This window comes from Lotus japonicus, chromosome 4, assembly GCF_012489685.1.
Source record: "Lotus japonicus ecotype B-129 chromosome 4, LjGifu_v1.2".
NCBI lineage: Eukaryota > Viridiplantae > Streptophyta > Magnoliopsida > Fabales > Fabaceae > Lotus > Lotus japonicus.
In genome coordinates, this window is record NC_080044.1 from 45,669,508 (window position 1) to 45,686,520 (window position 17,013).

The following is a 17,013-nucleotide window of genomic DNA, read 5'->3' on the forward strand; positions in this document are numbered from 1 at the left end:
ACCACAGTCGGTAAAGGATAACCGTGGCAATAGGGTCCACATATTGCCACGGTTACCCACTCAACCGTGGCAATAGAGTCCACATATTGCCACGGTCAAGTACGTAACCGTGACAATATGAGGCTTTTGTACCACGGTTTTTTAACCGTGGCAATATGTTGTACACCTGGGCTGTGCAATTACCACGGCCAGATTTATGTTTTTTTTTATTTGATCTGGTCTATGCATAAATTGCAGTACATTTTTTCAAGAAAAATAAATTTCATAAAATCTCATGTTGAGAACAACATTCACATATTCTAACAGAATTACTCAAATATTCCAGCCTTGAATAACAAAACAATACTAAAATCCATGTCACTTTACTAATTTGTCTAAAACAATACTAATTGTTGTTGAGAGCATACTCTCTCAAGAAATTAAAGCAAGCTACATCAGTTAAAAGCATGAATTAACAAAGTTTTGTTGGAATTAGAATCGGATCTAGCTGCATCCAGAAAGACGCGAGGGAGAGTAGAGCATCTGCAACAACTTGCCATAATGCACACTGTAGCAGAAAAACAGCAGTCCATCACCAACAGCACAGCAGAAGCCGAAACAAAAATACTACAATGCCAAATTTAAACAGTGCAAACACAATTGAGCAACACTATGTCAAAGCCACTACTTTGTTTACATGCACTTTGATAAAGCTAAAAATAACCAAACCCTTTTTGTTCTAGGAAGAAACATGTAGCAAATAAATCATGGAAACGGGTCGTTTGAGAGGGAGGAATGTATATTAGTTAAATGCAAAGCACTAAGTAGTAAACCAGAAGTAACATGGAAAAAAAGGGAAATGCATGTCACCTGTTTAGGCCTTGTCATTATTGTAGGGCTATGAGTTGTATATCCTTGTGTTGCTACTTTGCTCTGTTTGAGTTGATTTTCCAAGGGACCAAGCCTTCAAAAAAGCAACACACGAGGTAAGTATCTATAGTGTGAACAAGCAAGAGATCTGCTCTATATGGAAACAGAAGTCTAATGAAAACATGAGCAATGGGATAACGAAGACATGCCTTACTAGTAATGCTTCTGAACAAGTGGAGAGTTCTTACCCAAAGGTAGCACAAGTCTAATGAAAATCAGAAAGAGGTTACAAACATGAAATGTTCTTTACTAGTAAAGATAGAGACAATGTGCTTCAGAACAAAAGTCCAATGAAAATGAAAACAAACACAAGAGCACACCTAACTAGAAAATATTAGTCAATGTGATTCTGAACGGAAGTTTTTAAGAAAATGAGAACAAGAGGTTACACACAACGTGCTTCACCAGCAAAGATAAAGTCAAAATATTTCTGAACAAGTCACAGTTCTTCCCCAAAGGAAATGCAAGTTTGATGAATTAGAAACAATATAATTTGGCATGAGGACGAAGTTACAAAGTAAACTAGGAAACTCATAAAGCCCCACTTATTTGGCTGCTCCTTCAAACAAAATTTGGTTGATGACCCGAGATTTCACATTAAATTTAGTTGGATGAAACCCAATATAGATAAAATTTAATTTGTCTACTCTACACTATAGAGTTGTTTGTTTCATTACAGGTGTATAACTGATGACCCAGAGCATGCTAAAGGACTCCACACAAGAATGGCAAATGAGCTCGGAACTTTGAAGTAATTTACCCAATCAACCAAACTATCCTCTTCATAATCACCAGTGTTGTCTACCGGCCGTCGTCCTGTAATGAGCTCCAATAGCATGATACCAAATGAGAAAACATCAGATTTCACAGTTAATTTGCCACTTGATGCATACTCAGGAGCCAAATACCTGAATAAGAAACCAAGTGATTAGACCAATTTGGTATTAGCAGACAGAAACATACACATATAATGATATAAAACTTTGTGAATTGTTTGGTTTATTAGTATTTTACCCAAATGTTCCCATCACACAAGTAGAAACATGTGTTAGTGTCTTGATTAAACTTTGCGAATCCAAAATCTGCCACCTGAATAGATAAAACCAATGATTACCAATAGGAATCAAGAGCCACAATTCTTAAAATATCTCTAGCTCATGAAATTTGATATACATACTTTGGCATCAAAGTTGTTTTCAATTAGAATGTTTGCACCCTTTATGTCTCGGTGAATGATGCGAGGGTGACCTGATTGATGTTTCCCATAAGTTAATAACAATGATTTCATCCTTTTAACAAAAAAAAAGTCTACACAAATTGATTATTTAAGAGAAGATAAGCATGCATATCACTTACAATCCTCATGTAAATAAGCAAGTCCTTTGGCTGATCCAATCGCAATTTTGAGCCTGGTGTCCCAGTCCATCAGTTATACACAAGGATCGCTACCATTTCATCCTTGAAGCTCTGGTGGGTAGTTCAAGGTTCTGTATAGGTCCTGGAGAGCAGCCACTGCTCATAAAAAAGAAAATTACAAGAAATTGATTAGTAGTTTCAAAAATCAAACACTATTCGACTGAATTGATTCAAAGAAATTCCCAAGTATATCTATGACATTCACACACTTCAACAATCGAATAAACACAGATACGAACCTATACAATCAATTTCAACTACTCATATCATCATATTCAAAAAAGATTACACAATTTCCTTCACTCCTTCTCTAACCTTGGTCCCTTGAAACCCTAGCTAGCAAATAAAATAGCCGTGTGAGAGATAGAGGGAGGGAGAGAGTGTGAGAGACAGAAATTCATACCTAAAACGACTCTAGCATGACGATGATGGGCGATGGCGCGACGAAGAACAACCACAGAGAACGACGCGATGGAGAACAAAAGAACGAAGGAGGAAGACGCGACAGAGACCTGTAGATGATAGAGGAAGAGTGACGAGCTTGACCTCACGAAGAGGATAAGCGAGACCATGGTACCGTCGCCGTGAACAGAAGAGAGGCAGCGAGGTCGACCTCGAGAAGAGAGAGCTTGGGTCTGCCGCCGTCGTTTTGAAGGGTTGGAGTGTGGAGAGTGGGATAGAGGGGAGAAGGTTTAGGGGTATCTATTGTCACGGTCCCTTAAAAAAAAAAAAATATTGTCCCCTATTACCACGGTTCCGCTTCTAACCGTGACAATTGAGCTTTTGCCACGGTTCCGCCTATAACCGTGGCAATTGAGGCGTGGCAAAATGTCATTTCTGTAGTAGTGTATGTATCAACTTATCAACTCATGACCAATGAATCTAATTAAAATTAAATTCACTAGCTGATCCATTCTAGGTCAGGTTCACAGAATTCAAAACCTCAAATCATGTTATAATTGATCAGGTCACAACAAGCACTAGGAATAAGAATGAATCAGTTAAATTGATACACAGGAACAAAACAGAAAAAAAAACATGGGTTGTCTCCCATTCAGCCCTAAGTTATAGTCTTAGGTAGACTAAACTCCAAACTCGTAACTCAAACCAAAAATCACAAACAATCCCCGGCAACGGCGCCAAAAACTTGTTGGTAAATCCGCAAGTGTACGAATCCACCCGGTTTTAAATATCGAACCACAGGGATTGTGTGTGAATAGATTCGGTTCAAGCTTTGAGTTTGAAGGTTTGTTTTATTGAGGCAAACAATGACGAAGTAGTAAAAAGGAAAAAAGAAAATATAAATTCAGAAATGAAAGAGAAAATGAAAAGGAAGAGTGATTTACTTTGGGTTCTTGCTCAACTAATCAATTCAAGCACATCATTCTAAGCACATGTTCTCATGAATCTCTCCTTGATGTTATAGCCTAAGCAACTACCTATCGATGCCTCGCATAGATAATTCTTTCAAATCAAAAGATAAGCCCAATTCCTTGTGTACTTAAACATTTGTTTGAAGCATAAAGATTATAAAGTTCAGGCCAACAAACCCCAACCCTTCCTCTATTCCTAGTAGCAAGTATAGAAGAGGTAATCCCATAACAAGTCCCTAATCTATAACAAACTTCCGTTCTATTATAGAAAAACATAAAGCTAGCACATGTTCTAACTTGAAACATAAAGCATGGATATGAGATTCAAGGAACGAAGAAGAACATGTGGGAAAGAACTTAAGATTATAACTCAAAAGGAAAAGTCTTACAAGAAAACCAAAGTAAAAGAAGAGAGATTAGCCAAGCATGGCAAGAGCCACGCTTGGCTAAGAACCTTGAACACAAGCTTGGAAGCCTTCTCTCACTCTCCTAGATGATCCTCTACCTCTGAATTTTACAAAGTATCAAAAGATATCAAAGATTACAAAAGAAAATGACTAAAATCCTATTAATAGGCAAAAATCCCGAGTCTGGGCTGTTCCGGGCGCTCAGGCGCTAATTCAGAGCGCCTGAGCGCCAATTCCATCCTAAAAATGAGCCCCTGGAAGGTAATTGGCGCCTAGGCGCCAATTAAGCACGCCTAGGCGCCAATTCCAGAACCCTGGAAAAAGCAATTGGCGCCTAGGCGCCAATGGAGCACGCCTAGGCGCTCTGACTCGCTGGAAAACCTTTTGATCTTCATTTTAACTCCTCTTTACTCCGCTTTAAGCCTCTTTAAGCCTCCCTTCAATTCTCCAAACCTCTAGACACTCCATCTTCAGCTGTTACAACCTGAGAACTTGATGACAAAGCTAGGAAAATATCTAGAAATTCAGAGGTTAGTTTTGCACAAAGGCTCCAAAACAAGTGGAAATTGCCTAAGACTCCTAAACTCTAATAAAATGCAACTAAAGCCCTTATAAAACTACAAAATTACTAAACTAATGCAAATGGACAAATAAAAGTAAAAATGCATGAGAATGCATGAAACACTACATGAGACACAAGAAAAATACTCAAAACCTCCAAGGGAAAATCCTAAAAACATCATATAAACCCGGGTCATCAGTGTTTACAAAGGTTTGCTTCTGAATAAGCTAAGTGTAAACTAAATAAGAACAGATGAAGAAAGTGGAGGCTTGAATCTTTTCTTGTATTGTAGCTCTTGGTTTCTCTCTCTCATATCTTTCTTCTTTTCTTCAGCCTTAAATAGTCCAAGGTGCAAAGGATATTTCTGTTGAGAGAATATGACCGTTGGAGGGCATTTCTGGAACTTCCAGAACCTGCTGTGGCTGAACTTTGGTAGGTAGGCTTGTCATAATAGTACACTGCTCTTGTACTTCTTGATAGTGACATTTGCCTTTAACCATTGACTTATGATCTGACGACGCTTCAGAGCTTCTGGACCTTTAGAGCTTCTGGACCTTCAGAGCCTCTGGTCCTTCAGAGCTTCTGGTCCTTCAGAACTTCTGGACCTTCAAAGCTTCTGGTCTTCAGATCTTCTGATCCTCAGATCTTCTGGTCTTCAGATCTTCTGATCTTCAGAACTTCTGATCTTCTGGTCTTCAGATCTTCTGATCTTCAGAACTTCTGATCTTCTGATCCTCAGATCCTCAGATCTTCAGATCTTCAGATCTTCAGATCTTCAGATCTTCAGATCTTCTGATCTTCAGAACTTCTGGTCTTCTGATCTTCTGATCTTCAGAACTTCTGATCTTTAGATCTTCTGATGAATATATCTTCTCCAACAATGAGTCCTTTTTGGTTCCCTCCAAAGGTGACTGATCCACCATCCTTTTTAGATTGGATCTTTGGGAACATATGTAAGATCAAGATTTGGTCATGTGGTACAACTCTATGTTTTGATGATAACAAGTATTTATTTGTGGATGAACAACTATGATACTCTAATGTTTGTCTTGAGTGTTTTGACAAACAGGTTCTGATTCTGACACCAGAAGATATATTGGTCAGAAGGATCTGAGGATCAGAAGATCTGAAGATCAGAGGATCTGAAGATCAGAGGATCTGAGGATCAGAGGATCAGAGGATCAGAAGATCAGAGGATCAGAAGATCTGAGGATCAGAAGATCTGAAGACCAGAAGCTTTGAAGGTCCAGAAGCTCTGAAGGTTCAGAAGCTCTGAAGGTCCAGAAGCAGAAGTTACGAAGGTCAGAGGATCCAAGCATCCCTCTGACTCTGATCACCAAGCTTCACAAGTTTCAACACGAAGCATAACTCTGATCAGAAGTCAATGGTTAAAGGCAAATGTCTCTATCGAGAAGTACAAGAGCAGTGTACTATTCTGAAAAGCCTACCTACCAAGGTTCAGCCACAGCAGGTTCTGGAAGTTCCAGAAATGCCCTCCAACGGTCATATTCTCTCAACAGAAATATCCTTTGCTCCTTGGACTATAAAAGGCTGAAGAAAAGAAGAAAGCTATGTAAGAGAGAGAAACCCAGAGCTGCAATACAAGAAAAGATTCAAGCCTCTACTTTCTTCATCTATTCTTATTTGGTTTACACTCAGCTTATTTAGAAGCAAACCTTTGTAAACACCAACCTCAAACAGTTGTTTGATTTTCCTTAAGGGACCGGGTAGGTCAGTATCCTTAAGAAGACTAAGAGAGTGAATCTTAGTGGTGATTCCTTTAGGAGATCAAGGTTGATCGGATCCTAGAGAAGACTAAGAGAGTGAATCTTAGTGATAGCTAAGTCAGTGTATTGTTAGTCACTTGTAGGTTTCAAGTGCAGTTGTAACAATTATCTGATTAGTGGATTGCCTTCATTCTAAGAAGGAAGAAATCACCTTAACGGGTGGACTGGATTAGCTTGAGGGATTTATCAAGTGAACCAGGATAAAATACTTGTGTGCTTCTCTCTTCTCTCTATCTTTATCCGCTGCACCATCTATCTTAGAGAAACCGAAAAGATTTACTTTAAATCTTAAGGGGAAAGTTTTTATATTGAAAACGCTATTCACCCCCCCCCCCCTTCTAGTCGTTTTTCACACCTTCAATTGGTATCAGAGCCAGGTCCCGTGTTCGAATCCCACGGAAGGCATGCTGTGCAGCTAGTTTGGCTGGCAGGTGCTGGGGGGGGGGATTGTTGGGTCCAGGTGGGCCAGCATCCTGCCTGCAGGTAGCATTCGAAACGGGGCGCTGTCTGCTACGCTATAAGAAATAACGTTGCGCCCTCACTAACACCAATTGGTTTTGGCGTAGTGGTAAGCGCGTGATCCTACAAGTGGTATCAGAGCGCAAGTTCTGATTACCACACTTAACAGTGTTCAGTAGATCCGGGCCAGTGTGAAAATCTCATGGATTCCACCACTACTACAAGCAAATATCAATACAGTGCAAGACCACCTATCTTTGATGGTCAGAGATTTGATTTCTGGAAAGATAGAATCAAAAGCTTCTTTCTTGGCTTTGATCCTGATCTCTGGGATTTTGTTGTTGATGGCTACACCCCTCCTGTCGATGAACATGGTGTAAAGATCCCAAGGGAGAAGATGAGTGAAGATCAAAAGAAGGAGTTCAGAGATCATCACCGATCAAGAGCTATTCTGCAAAGTGCCATTTCATATGAAGAATATGTGAAAATTACTGATCGTGATTCCGCTAAGTGTATCCTTGATTCCTTAAAGATGACACATGAAGGAAACAAAAAGGTGAAAGAGACAAAGGCGTTGTCTCTGATCAAGCAGTATGAATCCTTCCAAATGGAACCTGACGAATCCATTGAGGATATGTTTTCCAGATTTCAGTTGCTCGTAGCTGGAATAAGACCTCTCAACAAAAGCTACACTACAAAAGATCATGTCATAAGGGTCATCAGAAGTCTTCCTGAAAGCTGGATGCCTTTAGTGACTTCAATAGAGCTTACAAGAGATGTTGAGCATATGAGTTTAGAAGAACTCATAAGCATACTGAAGTGTCATGAACTAAAGCGTGCTGAACATCAGGATCAGAAGAAAAAGTCCATAGCCTTGAAATCTAAATCTGAAAAGGCTAAGGCTGAGAAGTCAAAAGCTCTTCAAGCTGAAGAAGAGGAATCTGAAGAAGCATCAGAAGATTCTGATGAAGATGAGCTGACTCTGATATCCAGAAAGTTCAACCGCATCTGGAAGCACAGGCAGAGCAAATACAAAGGTTCATCAAAGGACAAAAAGTTAAAGAAGCATTTCAAACCAAAGAAAAGTCTGATGGTGACTTTTGATGAATCAGAATCAGAGGATGTTGACTCTGATGGTGAAGTCCAAGGACTCATGGCCATTGTCAAAGACAAAGGATCAGAGTCAAAGGAAGCTGTTGACTCTGACTCAGAATCAGAAGGAGATCCAGACTCTGACGATGAAAATGAGGTATTCGCTTCTTTCTCAACCTCTGAACTGAAACATGCTTTGTCTGATATCATGGATAAGTATAACTCTTTGTTGACTAAGCATAAAAGGTTGAAAAAGAATTTCTCTGCTGCCTCTGAAACTTCTGTTGAACATGAGAAAATCATATCTGATTTGAAAAATGATAACCATGCTTTAGTTAATTCTAACTCTGTGCTTAAGAATCAAATTGCTAAGTTAGAAGAAGTTATTGCCTGCGATGCCTCTGATAGTAAGCATGAATCTAAGTATGAAAAGTCTTTTCAAAGTTTCCTAGCTAAAAGCGTAGACAGAAGCTTAATGGCTTCAATGATCTTTGGCGTAAGCAGAAATGGAATATATGACATTGGTCATTCTAAACCTTCTGAAGTTGCTCCATCATCTCTTAAGAAAGGAACTTTCTCTATGTCAAAATATCATGCTCAAATTCCTTTACATTATCCTGTTGAAAGACCCAAAGTTGTCAGAACTTCTGGGCTAACTAACAAGAAAGGACCCAGAAAGTGGGTACCTAGGGATAAGATTATATATGTTGCAGATATCTTCAGTAGGTCCATCGAAACTCCAACCATGGAACCTGGACAGTGGATGCAGGCAACACATGACGAGAGAAAGGCATATGTCCCAAGATCCAAAACTTGAACCTGAAGGTGAAGTTAATCTTGGAGGCATCAGTAGAGTAAGATTTGGTCAAGTCAAAGCTAGCTGAAAAAGCTTGTAGAGATGAGCATGACTGTTTCAGATAGAAACAAAGACTCAGAACTTGTCAAACCAGAAGCAACAACATCAGAAGATGCTACTACAACTTCTGACTTGCGTCATCAGAAGAAGAGTAGGTTCCTAGCTTCTCATTCTGAAGTATCTGAAGATGAAATTTTGTCCAGAACGGAGATGTCACCAGAACCACACTTCTGCTCTCATCAGAAGATATGCTAATCAGAAGCCAAGTATCCCTTGGTATTCCTTCTGAGGGGGAGTATCTCGTCTTATGCTCTTACTATTTTTTTCCCACCTTCATTCTTTTTGCTTATGACAAAAAGGGGGAGAACTTATAGTATCTTGACAACTCCTATATTATTTAGCTCAGAATCTAGATATTACTAACGTTGATATTAAGTATTAGATTCAGGGGGAGCTTAGCTCAGAATCAAGCACGAGTCTTGGATTCAGAAGGAGCAAGAAAAACTATACACATCAGGATAAGTTTTAACTCTGATACCTTATACTCTGAGTGTATTCAGTTTATTTGTTTAGAGTTGTTCATCAAAATACATGGTTTTGTCATCATCAAAAAGGGGGAGATTGTAAGATCAAGATTTGGTCATGTGGTACAACTCTATGTTTTGATGATAACAAGTATTTATTTGTGGATGAACAACTATGATACTCTAATGTTTGTCTTGAGTGTTTTGACAAACATGTTCTGATTCTGACACCAGAAGATATATTGGTCAGAAGGATCTGAGGATCAGAAGATCTGAAGATCAGAGGATCTGAAGATCAGAGGATCTGAGGATCAGAGGATCAGAAGATCAGAGGATCAGAAGATCTGAGGATCAGAAGATCTGAAGACCAGAAGCTCTGAAGGTCCAGAAGCTCTGAAGGTTCAGAAGCTCTGAAGGTCCAGAAGCAGAAGTTACGAAGGTCAGAGGATCCAAGCATCCCTCTGACTCTGATCACCAAGCTTCACAAGTTTCAACACGAAGCATAACTCTGATCAGAAGTCAATGGTTAAAGGCAAATGTCTCTATCGAGAAGTACAAGAGCAGTGTACTATTCTGAAAAGCCTACCTACCAAGGTTCAGCCACAGCAGGTTCTGGAAGTTCCAGAAATGCCCTCCAACGGTCATATTCTCTCAACAGAAATATCCTTTGCACCTTGGACTATAAAAGGCTGAAGAAAAGAAGAAAGCTATGTAAGAGAGAGAAACCCAGAGCTGCAATACAAGAAAAGATTCAAGCCTCTACTTTCTTCATCTATTCTTATTTGGTTTACACTCAGCTTATTTAGAAGCAAACCTTTGTAAACACCAACCTCAAACAGTTGTTTGATTTTCCTTAAGGGACCGGGTAGGTCAGTATCCTTAAGAAGACTAAGAGAGTGAATCTTAGTGGTGATTCCTTTAGGAGATCAAGGTTGATCGGATCCTAGAGAAGACTAAGAGAGTGAATCTTAGTGATAGCTAAGTCAGTGTATTGTTAGTCACTTGTAGGTTTCAAGTGCAGTTGTAACAATTATCTGATTAGTGGATTGCCTTCATTCTAAGAAGGAAGAAATCACCTTAACGGGTGGACTGGATTAGCTTGAGGGATTTATCAAGTGAACCAGGATAAAATACTTGTGTGCTTCTCTCTTCTCTCTATCTTTATCCGCTGCACCATCTATCTTAGAGAAACCGAAAAGATTTACTTTAAATCTTAAGGGGAAAGTTTTTATATTGAAAACGCTATTCAACCCCCCCCTTCTAGTCGTTTTTCACACCTTCAACATAGACTTTTGTCCCGTCATGTGTCGCGAGCATCCACTGTCCAGATACCATTGTTGGTGTTTCCTTCGTTCTGTTAAATAGGTCTGCAACATAGATAATTAACTTTTAAGGTACCCAGGTTTTCTTGGGTCCTGAAGGGTTAGTTGCATACTTAGGAGGAACCTTCTTTTCATAAGTGGTTTTCTTTTCATCTCGCTCAATGATACAGCTCACAACAAACTTGGTTTGACCAGAATCAGATGATGTAAAAGATATGTCAAACATGACTTCACTTGATGAGGCTGATTCACTATCAAAATCTAGCCCACTTTTATCATACAATTCGCGACTGTTACCACATAGTTTAACTAGATTATCATGACCAATGGTAAAAGTAGATAAATCATCAATTAAAACTTAACTCTTTTCTTTAAAGCAACTACTTCCTTAGTAGAATCTTGCTTCTTCAAAACATTATTTTCTTGAACGATATTATTCTTTTCTGTCAAAACCTTTTCATGTTCTTGTTGTAGCTTAGCAAACTGTTTCTTTAAGGCTTTGTATTTTTCAGATAAAGTATAAGAGTGTTCAAGCAATTCATTGAATTCTTCTTTAAGGTTTTCAGGTTTTACCTCATCGTCCTCATCATCGTCTGAACTGTTTACAGATGCCATGAGTGCAAAATGTGCATCTTCATCATCATCTTCTGAACCATCCTCAGAATCATCCCATCCAGCTGCTAAGGCTTTCTTTTTCTTGTAGTATGACTTCTTGATAGACGTTTTGGCTAGTCTTGGACAGTCCGCCTTGATGTGACCTGGCTTCTTGCATTCAAAGCAAGTAATGTTGCTTTTATCTGCACTTGAGCCGCTTTCTCCTTTGTGTGTAAAAGGTTTCTTTTTCAGACTTGATTCTCGTTTGTTGTCTTTCTTTGATGAACCTTTTCCTCTTTGTTGTTTGATCCACATCCTCTTAAACTTTCTGTTGAAGAGAGCTTGTTCATACTCTGATAGTTCTTCTGAGGATTCTTCTTCTTCATATTGCTCCTTTATTTGAACAACTTTGGAACTATTGGCTTTGAACGCAATGTTCTTCTGCTTCTTCAGTCCATCGTCATGGGCAAGTTCTATCTCGTGAACCTTCAGAGATCCGAGGAGATCTTCAAGTTTCAATGTGTTAAGGTCCTTAGCTTCTTGAATAGCAGTGACTTTGGGCCTCCATCATCTGGGAAGGCATCTTAGAATCTTTGTGATTTGATCAACATTCTCATACTTACGATCAAGATTCCTAACACCATTAACGACGGTTTGGAATCTTCCAAACATGTCAACAATGCTTTCATTCTCTTTCATCTTGAAGGTCTCATATTCAGCCACAAGTAAACTCACTTTGGCTTGTTTGACGTTCGCTGTACCTTCATAGGCAAGCCCTAGAGCTTCCCAGACTTCTTTGGCTGTTGCTAGTCCATCAACTTTGTCCAGCTGAGATTTACTCAGTGCACATAGAAGGAACAACTTTGCTTTTGTGTTAAGTTGATAGTCTTTGCGTTGTACTTCTGTCAGTTGATCTTTCTTGATAGGTTCTCCAGCGTCATCTTTGTGTACGATGTTGCCATTTTCAATGATTTCCCACAGTTTGTAGTTTGAGGACTCAATGAATAGTTGCATGTGAGTCTTCCAGTAGGGATATTCGGTTTCATCAAAGAATGGAGGCTTGTTGGTGGATGAGCCCGTAGCTATTGCTAGATCTTCTGCCATGGATCTTTACTCTACACTTGTTTAAGATGTTAGTTCTAGAGACTAGGCTCTGATGCCAATTGAGATGCAAATAAGTAACCCAAGAAAGGGGGGTTTGAATTGTGTACTTGAAATTTACGTTTTAAAACTTTGTTTTATGAAAAGAATATAAGTTCTTTTAAGAAATCGTGAAGTATGATTTTTCGTAAACTGTTTAGTGCAGCGGAAATAAGTTAGTAAAGCAGAAAGATCAGCACACAGAGATTTATACTGGTTCACCCTAAACGATTGGGCTACATCCAATACTTGGCCACCACCAAGATTTTCACTAGCAAGTATCAAGGACTTCTCCAATACAAGTATTCAACAGGACTTCTCCCACAAGTATTATCACAGACTTCTCCAAGTATTCTACAGGACTCCTCCTACAAGTATTAATCAGAACTTCTCCAATAATCTTACAAAGATTAAATCACTCTACAGAATTTCTCTTCGTTCAAGAGTAGTGGTAGAGAATTTATGATACTGGAACTCTAAGTGTTTGGGTTCAGAACTGACTTTGAATCACTTAAGAGTTCTGAGACTAAGTGAGAAGAGAATAAGAAGATTTGACTCTTTTAAGGTACAAAGTTCTCTCTTTCACTTGCAGAAGTAAAGGCTTGTGTTTGACTCTTAGAAATCTTTCTGCTCGAGCTTTGAATGCTTTTGAAAAGATTGGAATAAATGCTTGAGTTCTTGTTCTTTCAAAATTAATTCTCTCTAGTCTTCAATCTTCAAGAGTGCCTTATATACTCGCTTGCTAGTGTTGTAGCCGTTGAGAGACAAAATCCAACTGTTGCTCTAGCCGTTGTGAAATGAGATCAAACCGTTAATTCAAATGGCTTTGGTTGGTAGCTCCATTTAATGCGAGCTCAGAAGTAAGTCTATCCTTTAGCCGTAAAGATGATGTTTGTCAGCTAGTAGGTGGTGATATACTTGAGCTACTTTTCAGACATGAGGCAATTGTGAAATATGATGTTGACGGCTTGTACTTTTTCCTTGTTGGTCATCGTGCCTTTAGCTGAAGTAAACTAGTCTTCACGTGATTTGATTTGAATATAAATCAATTGGTTGCCTTTTGATTTTAATGTTGGGTAACTGGTTACAATCGAACTTTAACTTTGGTGCTCAAAAATTGTCCTCAATTAATCTGACTGATGATGTGGCATTGGACGGTCAATGACTTGAATCTTGAGTGAGAGTCAGTTTGCTTCCCAAAATGTTTTGTAACTTCTGAAGCTTTACTTTTTGAGATGATAGAACGTTGAAGCATATAACATTACTTGAGTTTTTCCTGAAATTCAAATGCTATAGTGAGTTCAATTTTCAATGAGACTTTTATAAAATTGTTATAATCAAAATAAGATTTTAAAAACGTTATGATGCGTTTGAACTTAACAAATAAAACCAACAATATGGGTCAATCAATAACGTCTCATAAGACGGGACAATCATATGGGACACAACCACCTCATTGCCGCTTAGCGCCATAACGGACGAGACAATCGCGCGGGATATAACCACCTCATTGCCACTTTAGGACATCTCAAATGATGAGACGATCTCGTGGGACATAACCACCTCATCGCCACTTTATAACGCCTCGAAAGACGGGACAATCACGTGGGACACAACCACCTCATTGCCACTTCGGGTAATTCAAAACATTCCAATAGACAAGCTAACAATACAATCCAGATAGATTTCAACGCATAGAATCAGCAACATTGAATTAAATCAACTATCAACATAATCAGCAGCATGGCATTAAATCAAATATCAACAACATAGAATGAAATCAGATAACAACAGAATCAATTGTTAGTGCCCTATAATGCGACTATATGCTGCTACCAAAATGGATCGAGCACTAACGTCTCACAAGACGGGACAATCACGTGGGACATGACCACCTCATTGCCACTTAACACCACAACGGACGAGACAATCACGTAGGACACAACCACATCATTGCCTCTTTAGGACATCTCGAAAGATGGGACGATCCCGTGGGACATAACCACCTCATCACCACTTTATAACGCCTTGAAAGACGGGACAATCACGTGGGACATAACCACCTCATTTCCACTTAGGAACATCTCGAAAGATGAGACGATCACGTGGGACACAACCACCTCATCGCCACTTAAGTTCAACCCCTATATGTCATAGTCAGTCATCAACATCTCATCAATCTCAGTAGTCACTCAATCAACAATTCCAACTCAGTAATCAAGTCAGAATAATCATATGTTATTCATATTATCAACAAGCATAAGTCTCAACAAAATGCATACTAATTCAGTTCACCATTCAACATAACCACAGTCAGAGTATCAACAACAACTGATGGCCGAAGCCCCAGAAAACGGAGACGCACATCTCTATTGTTTAACAATGGTCGAAGCCTCAGAAACAGTCAACATAAGCAAGCATACAACATTGCAAGCATACCAATATTTCAATGAAACGCCAATCAAATTAAACACATTCATCTCAAACGCATGTAGTGCGATTAAACATGCAAGACTCAAGACACTTCTAATACTGAGTTACCCTTACCTTTTATTTCTCCATCCAAGCTCGACATCGAAATCCGATCCAAGATCAAGTTCCCGAACTCAGCAGTTCTCTAGAGCGTCCTCCTCCGCCGTGAAACCTCACAGCTTGCTCCAAAACCTCTTTCCTCAGCTCAACTCGTTCCAAACCTTAAGCAAAGTACCATTGCTTAGTTACTACGAAACAATATACACTATTAACACTAATCAAAACCCGAAAAGAAGCTTTTGAAGCTTCAGAGTTCGACAATTAGGCACGAATGGACAACAAGACGTTTGTTCGCTAAAATGTGCATAACTCGAGCTACAGAACTCCGAATGACACGAAACCAAAGCCAAAATTTCGACAACTGAAAGAGCTACGCTATAGCTCAGGCCATACAGACCCAAAAATTGATTTTTGACACGGTACCATACCCACAAGTCTCGGCCACTAGCAAAAAACGGGGTTTCCCGAACTTTTTCTTCGATCTAATTAAATTCCTAAGTATTCTTAGGCAATATATAGGGTAGGGAAACACTCGGAACAAACACGGGAACTAAAACTAGAATATGGGCTTTTTGGTCCAATAAAATTGCCCGAAAACTCAAAGTTAATATTTTTCGAAACAGATTTTGAATAGTGATAAACAATGCCTTTACTAACAACTAATCTCAAAGGCACTAAGTAAGATCAAGACTTTTTGAATCAAAAAGCAAAGTCGGAGTAAAAATGGGTTTCGGGGCTTAAAACTCAGATCTACGACGACTCGATGAAAATCCGAACATACCGACATCGATTATAGCATGTTGGGTTAGTAGGCAAGGTAGTTGAAAAAAAAAATCGAAGCTATCAGACATTTTGGCATTTTGCTTCAAACTTTGAGCACAGAAAGACATGAAAAAACCCAACAGAAAGTAGAAACACAGGTAAGGATGATGAAGGTTACCTCGGTGCCGATCCAAAGTAACTGAAATCAGGACGATCAGGCAAAGGATGAAGAAAAACTCTTCCTCTCTCTCTCTCTCTCTCTCTCTCTCTCTCTCTCTCTTTCTCTCTCTCTCTCTAACTCACTCGCGGCCATCAATGGGGAAAAATGAGAGAAATCTCTTTTTTTCACTTTTTATAGGTGAGTGGAAAATCCAAAAATCGAGATTTCGAGGTTCCGGTCGTTTTGGTACTTTCATCTGCTGATATAAATTGAGTATTCGTCGACAGAATGTTAAAACTCATTTCAGAGGTCATTTAATTGAGGAAAACGTCTCAAAGACAGTGTGGGTCGATTTACGCCGAAAAACTACTTTTTGTAGTTGACGTCGAATAAAGAAACTTCCTTCTGAAGAAATATCACAAACGTCGAAAGGAATGACGTACCGCGGATGGAAACTTCGTTAGAAGCTCCGAATAGAAAAACTCTTCATTCGGATTGAAGTCCCTGAGAAGTTAAAGTCTAGCTTCGACGGACTTCCGGGAAGCAAAACCTAGCAAGCGTACAGTCCAGGGTTTCGTATCGAAACACTGGTCATGGGAAAAATACCTAGAGGTTCTTATTCTTCCTTTAATTCTAAAATTCTCTTAAACAATGTTCTAGGAGCGGATATAACCTTTTTCGGACACTCTCGACCTTAGTCGGGTGCGAATATGGCTCGTGCTATTACTTAAGCTGACTACAGTATCATCCATAGTCATAAACTGAACTTAATTATCATTTAAATAATTTTCTTGACTCATAAAGGGTTCGAGTCAGGAAAATAACATAAAAATAATAGAATATAAATACTCAATTAATTAATATAACAAATAGTCTAGTTATGTATTTCAGGGTCTTACAACGTTGTTGACGCACTTTCAAAGTGCGACACTTAACTGAAACTTGACAGACAGTAACAGAAACAGAAACTAAAATAGAAACACAACAAAAACATAAACTTGACAGACAGACAGTAACGGAAACCGGAACTTAAACAGATAATGACAATGTTAAAATATACTAATATTACAATGTTACATTACAATGACAACCGCAATTTGCAATTTGACCATTACAAC

At 39.0% G+C, this 17,013-nt stretch overlaps 2 protein-coding genes across 2 annotated transcripts; both read right to left on the reverse strand.

The window, feature by feature from the left end:
* Window positions 1–1,582: 1,582 nt before the first annotated feature.
* On the reverse strand, window positions 1,583–2,335 carry LOC130712807 (proline-rich receptor-like protein kinase PERK7). The gene is made up of 4 exons (XM_057562621.1): window positions 2,266–2,335; window positions 2,087–2,157; window positions 1,924–1,991; window positions 1,583–1,817 (listed from the first exon to the last, which is right to left on the reverse strand). Exons 1-4 carry the CDS (start codon window positions 2,333–2,335, stop codon window positions 1,583–1,585), a joined length of 444 nt encoding a protein of 147 aa, XP_057418604.1.
* An 8,723-nt stretch (window positions 2,336–11,058) lies between these two features.
* On the reverse strand, window positions 11,059–12,405 carry LOC130712808 (uncharacterized). The gene is made up of 2 exons (XM_057562622.1): window positions 11,925–12,405; window positions 11,059–11,807 (listed from the first exon to the last, which is right to left on the reverse strand). The coding sequence occupies exons 1-2, from the start codon at window positions 12,403–12,405 to the stop codon at window positions 11,059–11,061; spliced, it is 1,230 nt and encodes a 409-aa protein (XP_057418605.1).
* Between the last annotated feature and the right edge of the window lie 4,608 nt (window positions 12,406–17,013).

Coding starts and splice junctions, on each gene's coding strand:
- LOC130712808 (XM_057562622.1), bottom strand. CDS start 12,405: ATGGCAGAAGATCTAGCAATAGCTACGGGCTCATCCACCAACAAGCCT. Junction 11,808..11,924: donor TGGTGTTAGGAATCTTGATC/GTAAGTATGAGA, acceptor TGAAACTTGAAG/ATCTCCTCGGATCTCTGAAG.
- LOC130712807 (XM_057562621.1), bottom strand. CDS start 2,335: ATGGACTGGGACACCAGGCTCAAAATTGCGATTGGATCAGCCAAAGGA. Junction 1,992..2,086: donor AAAACAACTTTGATGCCAAA/GTATGTATATCA, acceptor TTCAGGTGGCAG/ATTTTGGATTCGCAAAGTTT. Junction 1,818..1,923: donor TGTGTGATGGGAACATTTGG/GTAAAATACTAA, acceptor TTTCTTATTCAG/GTATTTGGCTCCTGAGTATG.